The sequence below is a fragment of the Perna viridis genome, chromosome 6, assembly GCF_037379345.1.
Source record: "Perna viridis isolate PV_CMFRI_1.1 ecotype Kerala chromosome 6, ASM3737934v1, whole genome shotgun sequence".
NCBI classification, from domain to species: Eukaryota; Metazoa; Mollusca; class Bivalvia; order Mytilida; family Mytilidae; genus Perna; species Perna viridis.
Genome location: NC_142450.1, coordinates 40449644 through 40468234, shown reverse-complemented (window position 1 = coordinate 40468234; position 18591 = coordinate 40449644). Strand labels below are relative to the sequence as shown.

Below are 18591 nucleotides of genomic sequence, written 5' to 3'. Positions count from 1 at the left end.
ATCAGCCTTGTTATCCTAACCATAAAATAAGTACCAGTACTTTCTATTCTGCACAAAGAGCAGGCAGTATTAATTTCACTGACAGCATGAATGAACGTTTTTTACCCTACAGGACAGTGAAGCCAGAATTCAGTCTTGGACAGAACTTCTCTGTACGACCCTGGGGCTATTCCAACAACAACCAGACACTCAGTTCAGACTGCTTCAACCTGCAATGTTCTACTGCGTCAACCAGTTAGTATGTCACGGAGAAGACCGTCGACTACGGGAGGCCTTGGGACAATGGGTCCATCGTATTGGTGTTATGATGGACTTTGTTACTTAGTGTTTGCATGCATAGTTACAGATTTTATGTGATTTTGCAATACTTGGTAAACCTGGATGCATTAAAATAGCCACTACCGGTATTTATTTGGAGAAACATGTGCAATATCAGGTTATTTTTGTGATTAAGTATCAGTCTTTCTAAAAATCAGGCAGAATATGATTCATGCATGTCAAAAACCCACTAAATTCACTTTTATTTCTTATTCAGAATCAGTTACAGACCACATAACCAGTCATAGTTTTTCATTTTGTCGTTGCGTTTTTGAGATAAAATCTATATAGAATATACATGAAATTAGCACTTTGCAGAGTTATCTTTCTTGATTTTGTTCGATTTGTTGATTTTAGTGGAAGATAAATGTATGATTCTCTCAAAAGTACAGATCTGAATATAGAAAGGACAACTGTTTCGTAAAAATATAGCATATGCAGATTGAAAAAGCATTGTTCGGTGGGTTTTTCTTCACCATGAATCACTTTAATATGGACAGTGTCTGAATTTTATATAGACTGGTACTTAAATTTTAAAATTTTACATTTAAATTGCAATCAATAGAAGTAAACATGCAAACAATGGTGGAGAAATAAATGAATTTGTGTAATAAATAGATATGCATCATGCAGTGGGAGCAATAGTATTGGTGTTTAACATGGGACATTTAATTTGAAGGAACTCATAGGTATCCTTTCTTCAGTGTTAAATTTAGTGCCCATTCCAGAATATCTGTAGTTATTAATGTAGGAACAATTTGATGTTTCTATCTTGTTACTAAATCAGTCTAGTCAATCCATCAATGCCATAAATAATAACTCATTTTGTGTTAACTATTGTGTTCTACTTTGTAGTGAGCCTTGTGGTACCATGGAATAAACATGTATAACACTGTTGACTTCATTCATGGTTTTTGCATAATCTCAGTTGTATTTTGTTACAGGAATCTCAAACTTTTTAACATTTTAAAAACTAGTAGGTGATAGAGTTTAAGTTGACATTTGATGACCTTGAAGACTGTCATTATAGTATTTTTTTATCTCCACAAAAGTAGATAATGGGGTTGTTATTAAATAACAAGATGTACTGGTACATGTATTACTGATTTATTGGAGAGTTTTTGTGACATTTACATTAAATATGTTATTAGTTATGCAGGTTAGACACATCTGTATACTAATATGAGGTATAAAAACATCAACCAGTAATATACCATGTTTCAACAGTTACAAGAATCTTTAACTTTTTGAGTATTTAAATAAGTAGTAAGGTTTCTGTTGTCCCAAAATGAACTTGACGATTGTCAGTATAGTCTTGCTAATAAATAAGAGAGTTTTAGGTTTAGTGACTTTAACAATAATAAGATTGTAAGTTTTGAAGGTTTGACACATCTTTTTATTACAATGTTTGGACTGTAACAACCTGCTATGCCAGTATATTACAATGTTTGGACTGTAACAACCTGCTATGCCAGTATATTACAATGTTTGGACTGTAACAACCTGTTATGCCAATATATACAATGTTTGGACTGTAACAACCTGCTATGTCAGTATATTACAATGTTTGGACTGTAACAATCTGCTATGCCAGTATATTACAATGGATCTGATTCTGATGCCAAACTTTTTGATTAGTTTATTGTTAAGTGTTTTTTTTTTTTTTGGTTTTTATTATTGGTTCATATTTTATGTTAGAAATCTTGTAGGTGAAATAATGTAATTGATAGTTTCTTTAGCAAAATTTAGCAAGCAATATTTTGAATCAACCAATGGTAATATATTCCGTAGCCAATTATTCAGATTCAGAAACTCTGGTGGAAAGTCCAAGGGGGCTTACTGGTCTAAGAGGGAGCTTATAGAGAGTGGGGGTTAGCTGCCTGGATCAACCTATTGCCTCTTGTTGTGATAGATAATACATTAGTGTTATTTTTATCAGTTTTTCATTCAAATACATTTGTCTGGTAAATATATTTGGGATGAATTATCATTTAATTGTCTCCTTCATAGATTTCTGCAAATGAAGGATTTTGTGTTCTTAACATTTCTTGCAAAGAAAGTATTAAAAATGTTTAGAATGATACCATACTAACAGCAGATTTGAAATGCTGTTCATTTGCAAGCAAATATAAGGGTATATATTTTTAATAAATCTATATTGCATACTCAAAACAATAGGTAATGATCTATCTTGGGGAAAACATAGTCAGTAGTTCTCCGACGGTAGACTGAACACATATAGCTCATTGAAATCACTTAATATTGGTATAGTGTATAGAATTTTGTGCCTGTTTTATCAAATTAATGTTATTAAGAATGAATTTATTTCATTATTTTTCTACTTTCTGACTTAATGAAGCACTTAAATAACTAATTTTTTTTCATATTTTAATTATGTAAACTATGTTTTTAAAATTGTCATCTGTCTAATTCAGTAATGCTATAAGGAAGATTACTTTTTCTCATGGATAAAAACAAAATTGCTATTGATGCTTGGGATAGAGAGGAGCTTACTTAAAAGTAATTTAAAAAAGTTATTTTTTAAAGTTTCATGTGGTGCAAGCTGCTGCCATTTATTTCTATAATTGATTTGTGAATTTTGCATTTCCATATTATACAGCTCTATGCTAATAGCACTATTGCTGAAGTTGTGTTTGTGCATAAAATACTGCCAGTAATCTTATTTACAGAAATCCCTTTCCATCATGAAATCCATTTGTTGTGTTGTGATGCTACATTTTTGTATATTGCCAAATCTCATATACATGTACATGTATGTATGGTACTTGTTATGATGTCAGTAAAAAGTTTGTTCCTCTTGTTATGTCAGTGCAATATCAAATATTTATTTATCCTTCTGATCTGTTGTTTATTCAATGTATTACATTTGTTGAATAAAAGTTATATTTCTGGTGTTGATAGTTTTCATATCATCATCTGTTTAATTGTCATTTTCTTGTAGTTCTGTGGTATATGGTGTGTAAAAAATAAATTTTTACACAAAGAAGAGAAGAATATATAAAATCTTCCGTGACATCCACAGATGATTATTTTTCAATCCAAACTGTGAGGTTTGCTATACATTGTAGAATTACTAAAATAGAAATACATGTAAATACATTGTATGAAGAGTTTAGAAAAGCAGTTTGACACAAAATATGTTGTAATATTATGTATCTTTAATACCTTTTTATTTTTGACTGTAGCTCATTTTATTGGCAAATCACAAAAAATTTGTTTCTTTGGAAAACAACTTGTCTTGATGACTACTACAGGACTCAAATGAATCATCTGTTGACAATAAAAAATACATCTGTTGAAAGATACATTATTTCACACACCAGTCAGAAGGTGTGAAAATTGAGCAAGAAATTTTCAATAATCAGTATATTGTAAATTCCATATAGTTATCTGCTAGTCAATTTTGCTACATGAAAATTTTCTGTACAAATAATAAACATAACCCTTATAAAACATTTATTGTAAACAAAATAGGCAAGTAATAACTTACAAGAACATTAATAACGCAACGAATTAATTCATAGAAAAATATCAGACATGGTAAAAATAAACATGAATGTCCTTGTTCTATACCTAAGGCTATTGACTTCTCTACCACTTTTATACCAATAATGATATCATCTGGTTAATTTCTACTCATCCTTGGAAACAGTCCTGTCTGTAGCTAATAGGTGTGAATTTATAAATATTGCATTGGTACAAATGGATTAGTGAAAAAAAAAGAAATAATTCACAGCAGACTGATTCTGATTATTATGGTATTATTCATTGTTATTTCAAGTCAAAAGTCATAAGTATGATACTATATATTAATATCCATTTGCCAGTCTGAGCCACCACTACTTCCATTAAATTGATTGGTTTAAAATGACTTATCATGAAAATGATTTTTGAATAAGTACATGATTTGTATGGCACATCTTTGATAGAATTACAAAAATATTAATATAAAATTTTGTGGGCATTGAAGATGATATGGGGGTGATTTTATAAGTGAAAAAAAACTTTCAGCAAAAAAAAGAATACACATGTGGTACCAAAAATACTTCTTTTTAGATAGTGTCTCTAATCTCTCGAAGATTTGAAAATGATTGCATATCATCATAGAGACGAGTACACTTCAACATTTGAACTTTGGAATAAGTTGTCCTTATTTATTGATACGAATGATAGGAATTTGTTTTAGTGTTAAATTTTTGCAGTTTTTGAATTGATCATTGAAAACTGCTTAGTAGTTATGGAAAGTGCTAAATGTTATAACATATCTATATCGTGGACAAAAAGCACAAACGAAACGCGCCATATTCAGAATTAGCCTGTCTCTTATCTGTAGCTGTCTTCCCTTTGTCCCCTAGATGAGCCATATGTGGACCTGTCCGACAATACAGGAGCTGGTACCACGTGAACATTGTCCTTCCAGAATTCATGGTATTGGCTCAGTTTTCCCGCGTCTATGAGTCTGTCGATGTCTGCTTCTCGTATAGACTCTTCCATTTCCGCAGTTGGGGAGTATTCCCATAATCTTAAAATAGGTTTTTCGTGCGTCAAGTGGAGGGCTAAAAGACACATTTTGAGGTTATCGGGATCTGCAAGTCCATTTTGAATAACGAGACTTTTATACAGGCATAATTCGGCAACATCCAGAGGTCTTGGTGTGTCCATTCCAGTAACTTTAAATGCTACCGCATACATACAACCATCTTTGTGGCAAAGTGCATCGACTTGCCCACTTAAAACACGAACGAAATTAGAAACTTTCACGTGTCCTGTAAGTTTGACCGCTACAGCTTCGAAAGCTTCGAACCAACTGTTTATCTTACGTTCGAACAATCGACACAAGTGTCCACAGAATGTAGCACTAACTTCCTCTTGGTCGTGTTTCTTGGCCTGTCCGAATGGGTCCTCAGCTCCTTTGATGTGGAAATGATTAGTTAATGCCGACACAAATTGCTTGCCCTGCTCCTCCCTTGGTATATTGGTAAGAAATTCGTGGTAGTTTTGTTTGTTTTTCTCATGTTTGTTCAGATCTAAGCGACAAGCTTCCTTCCTCAAAAGAAACGTATCCCACTTATTCCTTTTCTCGGGGTTGTATGTGCTGCACACACGAGAGTCACTAAGACTTTCTACAACGATGAAAATTTTCATCGTCGTTAGGTCATAGGTACGAGATAGCTTTTGCAGTCTCCTTTTAAGTTCGTCCTCTTGTCGAACTAAGTTGGACGAATTTGCTGACATTTTGCTGCTATTTTGATCCCACTGTATAAAAATCCGTCATCTATAGTCTCTCCTTCATGATTCAAATATCATTGTCTCAAATGTGTATCAACTTGTGAAATCAGATGGGAATTATCCAGCGATTAGAGGATTATTATGTGATTTCGCTACTATGTAGGTTATTTTGTGTATTCCCTGTGTTGATTGATCAAACTTTAAAATCGGCGATTATTGATCCGTTTGACAGATTTTTTGACAATTACTTCGGCCTGCATGTTAGAACATATACCACACCTTATATAATGGTTTATAAAGAAATTTTGTGATTTATATTTGTACAATTCATTATTGACAAAATTCTTTAAATGTCTAGTGATAATGAAGCATATACCCAGGAACCAGATCTCTATTGATCGTTAAATTGAATACGTACTCTTAACGATTGACGAAGTTAGAATATGAATGCTAATGCAGAAAGCAAATACTTTAATTAAACTTATTCAAATATATATTATGTATAAGTTTACCTTCAATTTCTTTGTATGAAGTCTTTCTTTACTATTTTCGTCTATCAACTATGACTGCTTATGAATGATTTGTTATTTCACCTAAATCTTTTCGAAATGTCTTTATGTAGGGAATGTCTGTTATCTAGCGCGTAAGAAGTCTACTTTTCCTTTTAAAGGCCTACATATTACCCGTTAGCAATCTACTTCTCCTTTCAAAGGCCAACTTACTTAGTACGTGTTAGCAATCTACTTATCCCTTCAAAGGCCTACATAGTACGCGTTAGCAGTCTACTCCTTTCTAAGTACTACATAGTACGCGTTCGCAGTTTACTTCTCCTTTCTAAGTACCACATAGTAGGCGTTAGCAGTCTACTTCTCCTTTCTAAGTACTACATAGTACGCGTTCGCAGTTACTTCTCCTTTCTAAGTACCACATAGTACGCGTTAGCAGTCTACTTCTCCTTTCTAAGTTCTACATAGTACGCGTTAGCAGTTTACTTTTCCTTTCAAAGGAGAAAAGAGTACGCGTAAGCAGTCTACTTCTCCCGGGCTTTCAAAGGCCTACGGCATAGCACACAAAAACAGTCTGCTTCTCCACTCAAATACCTACGTAATACGTGTTAACAATCCACTTCTGCTTTCAAAGGCTTACACAGTACGCGTTAGCAGTGTTCTCCTTCCAAAAGCTTGTATAGTATCAGTGAAAATTCTTTATTTTTACTGCGACCACAGGATTTTATCCAACCAAATCTAGTTTACAAATTTACACCTGCAATGACCAGGCAATCGCTTGGATTAGGTGCATGGTCAAAAACTTAAGTATCGTATATTGGGCATTCTAGATCCACTCATGGCTATTTGCTTCGTGGTGAGTTTTTCCCATGTGATTGTCCCTTTTCTATCAAAAATGTTTTTCTATATGGTGTAGATTTTGCAAAAATGGGCAAATTTATTTGATATTGTCAATATGTTTTACTTATTTCAAACCAATCTACTGCAAAGCGTTGTTGATTTCTTAGAATGATATTGGTTTCTATAATAGAGTGTACTTTATTTTATTAAGTTTTCAATCATAAAAGATTAATTTAATTGATGTTTCTTTGTTTGTTTCTTCTGAAATGGCACTACTCCTTTGCTACGCACCTGCAGTAGCGGAACCAGGGGGAAGGTGCAGGGGTTTGATACCCCTATTTTTTATCTGAAAATTTGTCATTCGACAAAATATGGCAGATAATGGCCTAGCACCCCCTTTTTCTGAGGAATCCCGGCTGGCATCCCTCCTTTTTAAAATGTCTAGATCCGCCCTTGGTAGCCTTTCCTCGAACAAAGATCTGTCTCTTACAACGTCTTACATTTTCCCAGGAATAACCTTCGAAATGGCATTTTCAATGTAATTTAATTCAACATATCAAAACATGAATGAAATGTAAACAACAATCTCATTCTTGTTTTTAGTAAAAAACTCAAGTTCTTACAGAATGCAAAACATATCTGCTTTTGAATACAATTTCATTCCAAATGGTTACTTTTTATTACAATTCAAATTTAAGTGTCAGTAGTTTTAAATGCATAAGAAGTGTAAACCCTATTTGAAAGTGTTGCCTTCTTTCCTTAACGAACAATTTGAGAGGTTTCATGTCACGAACCTTGAATTACCAAGGGATTAAGTCAGCCTAACTTAAAACATGTTCTGCTGGTACATGAGTGCCACGAAAACGAATTTAACATCACCTTTAAGATATGTATAGATCTTTTTCCCCTGACATTAATAGTGTATGAGAGCTTGAGTGAATATTTTTCATCTAAAAATACGCTTCACATAGACATGTGATCACCTTGTTTGAGACGTCAACTTCCCAGATTGAAACTACTTGTAATATTTTTTCGCAATAAAAACAAAACCGAAAGAAGCGTCAAGTCAAGGAAATCAGAACGAAAGAAAAGTAACATTGAAAGACATAATTTCCGCTCAGATTCTGACGAATAGTTTTGACCACAAAACCATCATCCTTTTGATTATTGGTTTATATTGTGCCCAGTGGAAGGAAGCCTTCACGTATAATTGTGACATGGGAGATAACTCTATCGAGTCTGATACAACATTCGGATTCGAAATATATCTTGACAAGTTGTCGTATTAGACACCGATCATTTTATCCGGGGAATGGAGCCTTGGATTTCATGGATGTTGGATGATATATATTTTTTTTTATTTCAGCAGCAACCGAAATCAATATTTTTATTTGAAAATCTGCCTTGTTGAGTAATGGGGGAAAATATAGCACCATATTCAATTGATTGAAACTTTTTATTATTTCTCCAAAATTTGGAATATTTTTTTTTTCAAAAAGATCCCAGTCGCTCCTGCTGATAAAATGGTCATGCCTTATTTTGATGTATTTTTTGTTTGTTATAATAATAAACATTAATCCATAAGAAACACATCTGATTAGCGTTACAGGATTTACATCACCAAATAAAAAGTGCTATTACAACAAATGACATCAAAATGTGTTGCACAGAATATTGTGTAGTATCCAATTCAGAATATTGCCAGAACGCATCAATAAACATGCAAATTATTCACCGAGAATTAATAATTCATGATACTTAATGTTGGCGTTAGCTGTTTCTTCGATGCCTCAACGTACTTTTTCTACATTATTGTTATATCTGCAGTACCTATTGCGCGGTATCAGGCGGTCAATATAAGCATTTAAGCATATGCTGATTTCGATTTATGCTTATGCTTTAATCGAATTTTGCATATACATAATTATTTATATATATGCCCAACTCGAATTTCGCCTATGCTTAATTATTTATGCATATACAAAATTCGAATTTTGCCTATACTAAATTATTTATGCATAGGCATAATTCGAATTATGCATATGCGTAAATAATTTATTTAAGCATAAACAAAATTCGAATTTTGCCTATACTAAATTATTTATGCATAGGCATAATTCGAAATATGCATATGCGTAAATAATTTATTTAAGCATATGCTTTATTCCAATTAAGGATATGCTTTAACATTTTAGCATATGCAAAATTATGCTTATGCTAAAATATTTATGCATACGCATAAATCAAATTTTACATATATTGAAATATTAAAGCATATCCTTAATTCGAATGAAGTAAATACTTAAATAGTTTAGCATATAGAGAATTCGAATTTAGTATTTGCATAAATCGAATTTAGCACATGCATATTCATTTGAGTGATACCACGCCATAAGTACAGTGAATAGATAGATTTATACACTTGCGTAAGTAAATGCGTAAATACGGACATTTGCTTTTCAGTCATTCAGTTGGAGCGCATCGTATCGTCTTGTCCAGGTTTAGATGTCCACGGAAGCGTATTATGAAAACGAATATCTTTAAATTCTAAATTTCGACTTTAGAAATTCCGAATTCAAACTCGAAATTTCGACATATTAAAAATTGAAATTACGAGTTTTTACACATATTGAAATTTTAAATATATTGTCTTTGATAAACTCGAAATACGGGGTTGAACTCAACGCGTTTTTATAAGTAGAAATGCTAACTGAAAAACGTGCACGTTTTTATGCGCTTTCAAATCATGATAGAATTTTTTTGCTGGTTGGCTGTTCTGTATGTGGAGTCAGAATAAGGAGTTTGCCTTACACGGCATTGTATTTTAACTTCAACTGAAATATCATTACGGAGTCAACTTGTTACTATTTCTAGAGTGACATCGACGAATAAGATTTATTTAAAACTTTATATTGCAAATAAATAAATCTCCGTATAAAATGTACGTGGGAAGTAATGTGAAAATTTATTGTCCAGAATTTTATCGTTTATTTACTTTTGATTATCGGGCGACAAATCTGCAAATTTACGATAACCCGATGACAGTTAAATTTTTGATTTTTACCTGTTTCAAATTTACCTGGCGGCAGTTCTAACATGACAACTTACTCCCACCAACAAAACTTAAACGGTCAATGAAACTTTTTCGTTCATTGGTTGAACTTAAGAAAAGGATAATTGGGACACAATTACAAAATGTAAGAATCTTACATAGGGATTAATGCTTTAGAAAGCTTACATTATTACAACTTTAAACGCCTATGCGAAAAGGTGATTACGATTTGTTATAGTTCAAAGGGAATTCCCAAGCGTAATTGATTGTGGAACATGGCGGCCTCAGTTCAAACGCGAATGGAATACACAAATTCAGGTGTGTTGATAAAAGTTGAAAATAATGTTTGAAATCTCAGGATAATTTGCGGAAAAGTTATGCCACTAGCAGAGAGGGTTGTCGAACCCTCAAATCTAGGAGGACAACCTTTAAATCTAAGAGAAAAAGATGAAGGAAAAGTACATAATAAAGTTGCAACAAATTGTTTGATAGGAGCTTTATACCAACTTGCTAGTATTGTCAGGCATGCGGATGATATTTTCTGTGACATCTCTGATGAGTGTAGAAAAATTTTGGAGAGAACACAAAATATTAATAAGAAGATAGAACATATACAACATCATGTAGATAAGTTAGACGCAAAAACTGTTCAAATTCGTAAGTACATACTTTTTAAGGTAAAATATATTTTTAAATTTATTTAGTATTATTTTTTCAGTATAATTTCAGGTTGATAAAAATTTGAATAAATCGTTATATTATCCAAACTTAAATTGTAAATGATCTTGCATATTTTGAACTGCTTGGCACCTGTTGTTTTACACTCAATCAGAATTACGTAATTTGAATTTTCAAATTGTTCGGAAATAAATACTGGCGGAAATAAAAGTAAGATTTTTTTTGATAAATGTTAACAAAGATTTGTTAAAAGATCTTGCTTCCAAGATTACTTGTATTGCAGTTCTACACATAATTGATACCTTATTGCTGAACTGTGTGAATTATCTTGTGGGTTTATTGATTATTGATTGTATTGGTTATTGTTAATATTTTCTTGTGGTAATCTGAGTTAAGACAAATAAGGATAATTTTGATAAATGATTCTGTCATAATGTCTTCACTTTATTCTCATTATTTTATGTATGTAGATTTAAAACATTCCTAAGAGGTTATTTATAAGTTGGTGCAACAGTCTTTGATAATGTTATACTTCTAAAATAATATTTAGGGACAAAATATCTATTTTCATATTACACTTGTCATATATCTTTTTAAAAAATGATATAGTTTGTGTAAACATTTGAATTTGATGATAAACTTTAACCTTTTCATTGTGACTCTGGTTCATACTTCACCTAGTGAATTCCAGAGACAAGGAAATAGAATGTTAAAAAAAGACATAATTCTTAAAACTTGTAAAGTTGAAGAAACTTTAAATGTTCCTGAAAGATGAGACTTCCTCATAAAACATTTTGACATTTAATCATAAATATTTCAATTAAGATAATGATGATAATGTGTTTGACAGGTAACTGTTGTTATACATGTATTTTGACCATAAATCATACACCACTTTAGGGGACAACATGGACTATGAAATAATGACAGGTCATTATAAATTATCAGTAATCTAACTGTCACACCTAACTTATTGTAGCTTGACTAGGGACCTGTTTTAATCTCCATGTCCCTGGGCACCTGAATTAACATTCATAACTCCTACCTAGAGATGACTCTTAACACCTTCAAACATGTACATATGTATTTTGTGTAGCTGATTTTTTGTTGATAAATGGACAAATGTTTATGTTTTCACATTTATGAAATTAACAGCCTAAAGAACCTAAAAATGCCATCATTGAATACAACTCCTATTATAAGCAGGTTTATGAAACTTGAGTGATTGTTAAAAACATTTTTGTGCTAGGTTTAAACATTGAAACTTTAGTAGGGACAGTAGAAATTGTAGTATGGACGGTAGAAACTGTACGAGGGACAGTAGAAACTGTAGTAGGGATGATAAAAACTGTAGTAAGGACAGTAGAAACTGTAGTTGGGTAGAAACTGTAGTAAGGACGGTAGAAACTGTAGTAAGGACGGTAGAAACTAGTAGGGATGGTAGAAACTGTAGTAGGGATGGTAGAACTGTAGTAGGGACACCAATGATGATCTTCCTGAAGGGTTGTCTGCTCTTTTACAATGTACTAAACGTACTACGAAGTAAGTTCCTATATTGCTTGGATTCTTTTTGGAAGTAATGAACATGTCATAAAGGCATTAATGTTTAAAAGCAGGAAAGATTGAAATTCTACAATACTTAACCACATATATGGTAACAAAAATCAAATAATACTACTGAAATTGAGCTTTAATTGTGTTTGTCTGGACAAGTTTTTTTTTCCTTTAGAGGGCAATAGGCAGAAATAAATATAATATTGAACTTCATTAACTTTCCATTAAAACCTGTTAGTTCTTGAGCTTGTGGAGTAAATTGTTTATTTTTCCTCCAGACAGGTAGTCTCCAGTGGCTTAAGTTCTAGTCACAGTACATGGATTCTTGCTTTAGCAATTCATTAAAATATAAATAGGATATTTAAAACAAGCCAAACAGAGTTTTGGTCCTTGTCAAAAGTTCTGATTTTGATTTATTGAATGTCTTATTGAAGTCAGTTTTATCATGTCTTAATATTTATTTCTTGATAGTTTTTATAAGATATGAATCATTATGTCACATTGAAAATACATTAGTATGTACATTAGTATCAGCTCTCTGATATGATTTGGATAAATGCAAGGACCTATATTACTTGGCCTACAACAAACATTTATCAAAACTATTAGGCAAAATTCAAATAAAGATTCAGAATATAACAAAAATAGCCCACAGCCAGTTGATGACAAAGAGTGATAGGTTAAAAATTTATTCTAACGATTCTTTTGATCTTTTGTTACCTTACAAATATATACCTGTCTTGAAGATAAATAATATCAGGTTACCAGTTATGGAAACCAGTTGTCAGATCAGATTACAGTTCACATATCATGACAATATAGGACCGTTTACAAACAAGAGACTTAAAGACAAATAGTTTACATTAGGTTGTCTATATATTGTTGTTTGGTTTATGATAAGTTCAGGGTCTGATGGTTGTCTATTGTTTACTCTGATGATCCCGTCGTTCCGATTTAAACTTTTACATCCCTATTATGACCATTATTATTCCCTTGTATGTACTTATGTGTTCCTTTATTGAATTCCTCTAGTGTACATGTAGTATATTGACCTTTTCTAAAATACCTTGTTTCTAGAATCATGAGTTATGGCCAGTGAAAGATAATGTTTCAGTTAATAATACTCCAGCTTTAATTAATATCTAAGGATTTGACAAACAATAATATGAAAATGTTTCTATTTATGAAATATGAAACTAATTTTTTACAAAGTATGGCATTTTAATTATTGTCTTTGGAAAACATTAGGTGAATACAGTGCCAGGCATACTAAATATATGGATGGTCTACAATACTTTTTGCTGTACATATAATTTTCTTATCATTATAACTATAAAATGTCACTCAATTTTGAATCTGCCCTATTTTGGTAAATACATGTACTATTATGTCTCAGAAATTGAATATAAGTGGTACCATAAGGTCAGTTTAACCTTTATCAGTTGTTGGTAGCACTAAATACTGCTTTAAAAAAATCCATTAACTGTCTGGTATAAAATCTCTCTGCTAAGTAGTGGTATGATTAAGCAATCTTAGACTGATGCTAAGCTAAATATAATGCTCTGTGAGGACCCTACAACATTATTATAGGTGATTGGGTGATAACAATTATTGATGGCAGCTTCTAACTTCTTGCGTGACTTTTATTGAGTTATCTCCCCTTCTGGTAAGAGAAAACAGGAAGTGTTGCCAATAAATAAAGCATTTTTCGGGCAGTATATGGTATGTTACAGGAAGCCTCATTAACTTTGATTGAGAAATGATCTAAAAGATCCAATAGATTAGCAATTTGTATAGCTGGTTGTAAGTTAGGAAACACTGCTATCAGTGATAGGGGAAATCTTAGTAAAGATAATAGTGTTTCCATAAATGACAAAAGTTCAGGGTAGTTGGTGATTGATGGCAGTTTGATCAGTTATTTTGACCCATTTCTATCTCAAAACAAAAATTTTGCTTACTAAGCTGTAAGAAAATAGAATATCATGAGTCCATAACAAGTTGTCAGACTGGAACATGTGTTGTTTAAGTAGGATATTACTACAAACATGGATACACATGAGATCTTAAGTAATAGACATCCATTGTTGCTAAGAAAAGACTCCTATAAAGTATGGCTCAGTTTAATTTTGGATATCACCACACATTTATTTATGATTTTGGAGAAACAGGAAGTTTTAATCATCTGTAGTGGTCTTATTAGAGATGATAAAATGTTAAATTTGTTTTCTCCATAGTCTGCTTTATCATACAAACCATTTCCTGTATTGAGCAGTACCTTAGCTGTTATTACCTCAAGTGTCAATGCAGAAGTTGTACTTTGATATAAGGAAATATACTCTCAACAGGAAAATTAAACCGTTTGAAATTCTTCAGCTGTTTTTTTTTAAATAGTACCTGTTACTAATATAGATGAGTACTTAAAACCTTCCTGAAAGAGAAAACATACAATTACAAACCTTGTTATAACTAGAAGTGGAAGAAATGTAAATATCTATACAGAGTTATGGCCCCTGGTTGTACCTGCTCATCGGTTATACGGATGTGACCGCAGATTTTATCGTGATTAACAAATAGCCCTTTTCAAATTCAGGTCATCGGATTTGAAAGATGAATTGATTTTTACCTGTCACACCTGTAGAGATTTGTATTTGATTTCTTTGAGTGCCAGTATATTTACTAAAATTTAATCTTGAGTAAAAATTTTATCTTTGCATCAAGAGATCAAAATCAAGGTGTGAAAAAGGAAAACAAATCAGGGTTAAGTTTACTCATGTACAAGTAGAAACCTTGGAATTTGAAATGGCATTTCAAATCTTCATTATCAAGCACACACATGGTGGAGAGTCTATACTTAAATTTCTGTAAGGAAAAAAGTAAATATGACAGAAACCATAATCAAACAAAAGGAATGATTGAGTTCTTTAAATGACCAGAATAAATCATGTAGTCTTCACAAAATAGTACAAATATCTGGATAGTTGCTTGTTTTATTTAGTCATGTTCATTTTTCAAATAAGCTTACAAAAACTGTCCTGTTATCAGCCAATTCAGATTTTTTTAAAATCCCAGTTGGAAAGAAAATTCAAGCATTTCCAAAAAACTTCCAAACTGTACAATGTATATCTACAGGATTTCTAATCAAAAGAGGGACTATTTCAACTTAATGGTCTGTAAATCATATATATTCAAGTAACCCAAATCCCTTGTACAAAAGCTTATAAAAAGTTATAAAGGGTCTGAGATCTGACCAAGGACAATTTATGGAAAGAGAAGAACTTTTATATACTGATTATTTACGTGTATAATGTATAGGAATGATTGAAATAGCAGGAAATTTATCCATTTTTATGCAGCTTCATGATCAAGTTGGTCATAAAACTGGTATTCTTGCTGTTATATTGGTGACATTGGACTACTTGTATGTATATCTTATATTCAGTATTCAGTTCTATTGAAACTGTATGGTCTCAATTTAGTCTGCAAGTGTCTAAGATAGTAATCAATTTCAGTTTTATGGAGGAAAAAGTAAAGGACTATGCACCATGAATATCATTGAAAAAAATTGACTTCTGTTTAGTCATTGTGGTAAATTTTTTAAGTAAACAGGAGTAAAATTTGATGTATTATAATCTATTATTTGATATGTTAACTTTGGTCTTTGATGTCTTAATATATCATATTGACTGATTTTCTTTGTGTATTCAGTCTGAAGAACAGGAACTTGAACTCTTTGTACACAATGTCTTATTTTTCAAAGTTATGATGAAAATTATGTAATATATATTCTGATTTGTTGCATTATTTTTTGCAGTAGTTCCATAATAATATCAAACATGGGATTTAATGATTTTTTATTTGGAGGAAAATCCATTATTAGTTATGTTATTCCATAATAAGAAATAATTATAATTATCAGTCGAATTTTTCAAAATAATAAAAACATTGCTAAATTTTGGAATTAATAGTACTTTTATTCTTTTGTTGGTTGACAAGGTTTTCTTTTCACTTACAGAATCAAAAATTATAAACTGCAAAGTGGGAGAACTCATGCTATGAATTGATTTTGTCTTATAATGTGTAATACATGAAAACTGTAGTTGGGTTTCTGTTTTTTTTCTCTGATCATCAGTTCTAGAAAGTTTTCATGCTTTCACTTAATTCTAATAAGGATATCTAAGACCTCTGTCCCCATCACATATTTTGCTTATTTCATCAGTTTTGTTAAGATATTAAGTATCAATAACCCATGAAACTTATTTAAGTTTGTTTATGTGGACTTAGTAATGGGTCATTTATGCTTAATGGTAGACCTAAAACCTGATCAATTCTCAAATTAACATTAATTCCCACAAATATGACTTCTGGGGGAAATGAAAGTGTGTTTCTTTCATCAAAAGTGTTAATTTTGTGGTTGATGGAACACACTGAAAGGGTAATAAATTTTGTTTTTTTGGCCATAAAGTATAGTTGCTATAAACTACTATAGTAAATGTTCATTTGTATGGAAGAATTATATGTACATAGTTCTGTAATGATATTATAAAAGTTAGTCTTTTCCTTTGGAGTCATTGCATAGCTATGTCCATTGTGTAAACAGGAGATACTTATCAATGGGTATTTAGCAATATTTGCTTTGCCCTTAAACTATTTTTGGATATGTTTGTTTAGATCATAAAATAGTTTAGATCTAGCATTAACTAAGACAGTTTTTTCTTTTCTTCATTAACATTCATTGTTTATAGAAATGAAAGCATGGTAACAATATTGATGAGACAACAACATGCTGTATTAATATTATAACCTACTCAATGAGTAGGGATATATTGGAATCACCTTGTCCATCTGTTATTCCGTCTGTCTGTTCAAATTTTTGTTGCAATTATATCTGCCCTCAATGGATGGATTGGTTAAAAATTCAGTGTATGGCTTCTTATAGATGGTGTGTAAGTTGTAAGTAATTTTGGTTGCTCTCTGATATCAACTTCCTGTTTTGTTTGACTGCAATTATTCACTCTATGGGGTGATAGAGAAACTTTCTTTTATAAAAATCTCAACTCCCAATGTATGGATTTATTACAAATTTGGCATGTGGCTTTATATATTGATGGTAAACAAGTAATTTTGGTTGCTCTCTTACATGAACTTCCTGTTTGAGTGGGGTATGTATAGCACGACAACATACCTTCATGTTCTCTCTACCCCTGCCCTATATTTTATGACTCAGCATTATATAGGGTTTGGAAAATAGGTTCTCATAACCTGCTGGCTGAATTTTGGGGTTAAGGAAGGGTTACCCAATCTAGTTATGATCAAATGTTCTGCAAAATCCAACAACACACTTCAGGGGTTAATATGTGTACATTATGAATTGACCCTCAGTTGGGTGTTGTGAAATCTTTTATGAACAGACTTGCGGGGAGTGACCTTAATTAATTTGGGGGTACCTTTTCAGATGTGGACAGTTGGCAGATCTTATTTAATAATTTATAAACCCAGTTGTACATATGTGTATGTAGGGATTGGTTGTTAAATGGATATGTGGATTGTGTTATTAGTACTATCTTTCATGTAGCTCTTTCTATTAAGACATACACTTTTGACATTTACAAGGTTTGTTTATTGAGTTTGTTTTCTCTTACTGAATATACATATATACTTAACTTCAATAGACATTAATAGGAGATTTTCATTGATAACTCTTACCACTAACAAGTTGTTACATAATTTATTTCATTCATGAAATTTGTCAGTAAAAGGAACTTCCTAGCATTACAGAAAAGGAGTGCATGTCATAGATTTTATTCTGAAGGGAAACAAGAACCAGACTAAATGTGAACTATTTGGAATAATTAAGAATTTTTATTTTAACATCCAAACGTAAAGCTTTTGATTCTTTGTGGTGACAGAGCTCACTTGATACTTGAGTAAGACTTGTCTCTCATTAAATAACTTCTCATCTGTAATTTAAAAGTTTGAAGTTTCAGTCATAAGGAAGAAACATGACATAACATAATACTAAAGGTTTAATTTTTGTCATAAAATTTCACCATTAAAACTTCAATAATTCTTAACCCCAGTGACCTCCTCAAAATTCTCAATGGTAGTTTCTTGTGCACCATGCCAATACGTAGGTTATCTGATATGAAATTGACTTTTTGGAATAATAATTTCAGCATTAAATTTACATTATATTTGCCCACCTGTCACACGATAAAAAAAAACACTATATCCTTGTTTCTGGCAGTATTGTTTGATGCTGGTTTTCACTGTGAAAATTAGTTACAATTTGTCACGCTATAGGGACAACTGATCATAATAATTACATAGTTATGTTGACATATGATGTATACTCACTGCGAACAGGGAATATTTTGTTTCAGTCTGTCTTTCCTT

At 31.8% G+C, this 18591-nt stretch overlaps 3 protein-coding genes across 5 annotated transcripts in view; 2 read left to right on the top strand and 1 right to left on the bottom strand.

Moving 5' to 3' along the window:
* Positions 1-3232, top strand: part of LOC148614954 (brefeldin A-inhibited guanine nucleotide-exchange protein 3-like) — a 42392-nt gene extending 39160 nt beyond the window's left edge. For all 3 annotated transcript variants that reach the window (XM_088589507.1, XM_088589508.1, XM_088589506.1), the window contains one exon: positions 113-3232. In XM_088589507.1, the coding sequence (XP_088445633.1) occupies positions 113-325 (213 nt within the window). In that variant the 3' untranslated portion in view covers positions 326-3232. The remainder of the gene's footprint in view (positions 1-112) is intronic.
* A 550-nt stretch (positions 3233-3782) lies between these two features.
* Positions 3783-5940, bottom strand: LOC148614953 (uncharacterized). Its single transcript, XM_088589510.1, has one exon. It carries the CDS (start codon positions 5572-5574, stop codon positions 4663-4665), a length of 912 nt encoding a protein of 303 aa, XP_088445636.1. The 5' UTR covers positions 5575-5940; the 3' UTR covers positions 3783-4662.
* A 4049-nt stretch (positions 5941-9989) lies between these two features.
* LOC148614952 (uncharacterized) overlaps positions 9990-18591 on the top strand; it is a 28970-nt gene continuing 20368 nt past the window's right edge. The window contains exon 1 of the mRNA XM_088589505.1: positions 9990-10623. Coding sequence (XP_088445631.1) covers positions 10344-10623 — 280 coding nt within the window. The 5' untranslated portion in view covers positions 9990-10343. The remainder of the gene's footprint in view (positions 10624-18591) is intronic.

Bases quoted from the DNA above. Each gene is read 5' to 3' on its own strand.
- LOC148614953 (XM_088589510.1), bottom strand. From the start codon at position 5,574: ATGTCAGCAAATTCGTCCAACTTAGTTCGACAAGAGGACGAACTTAAA.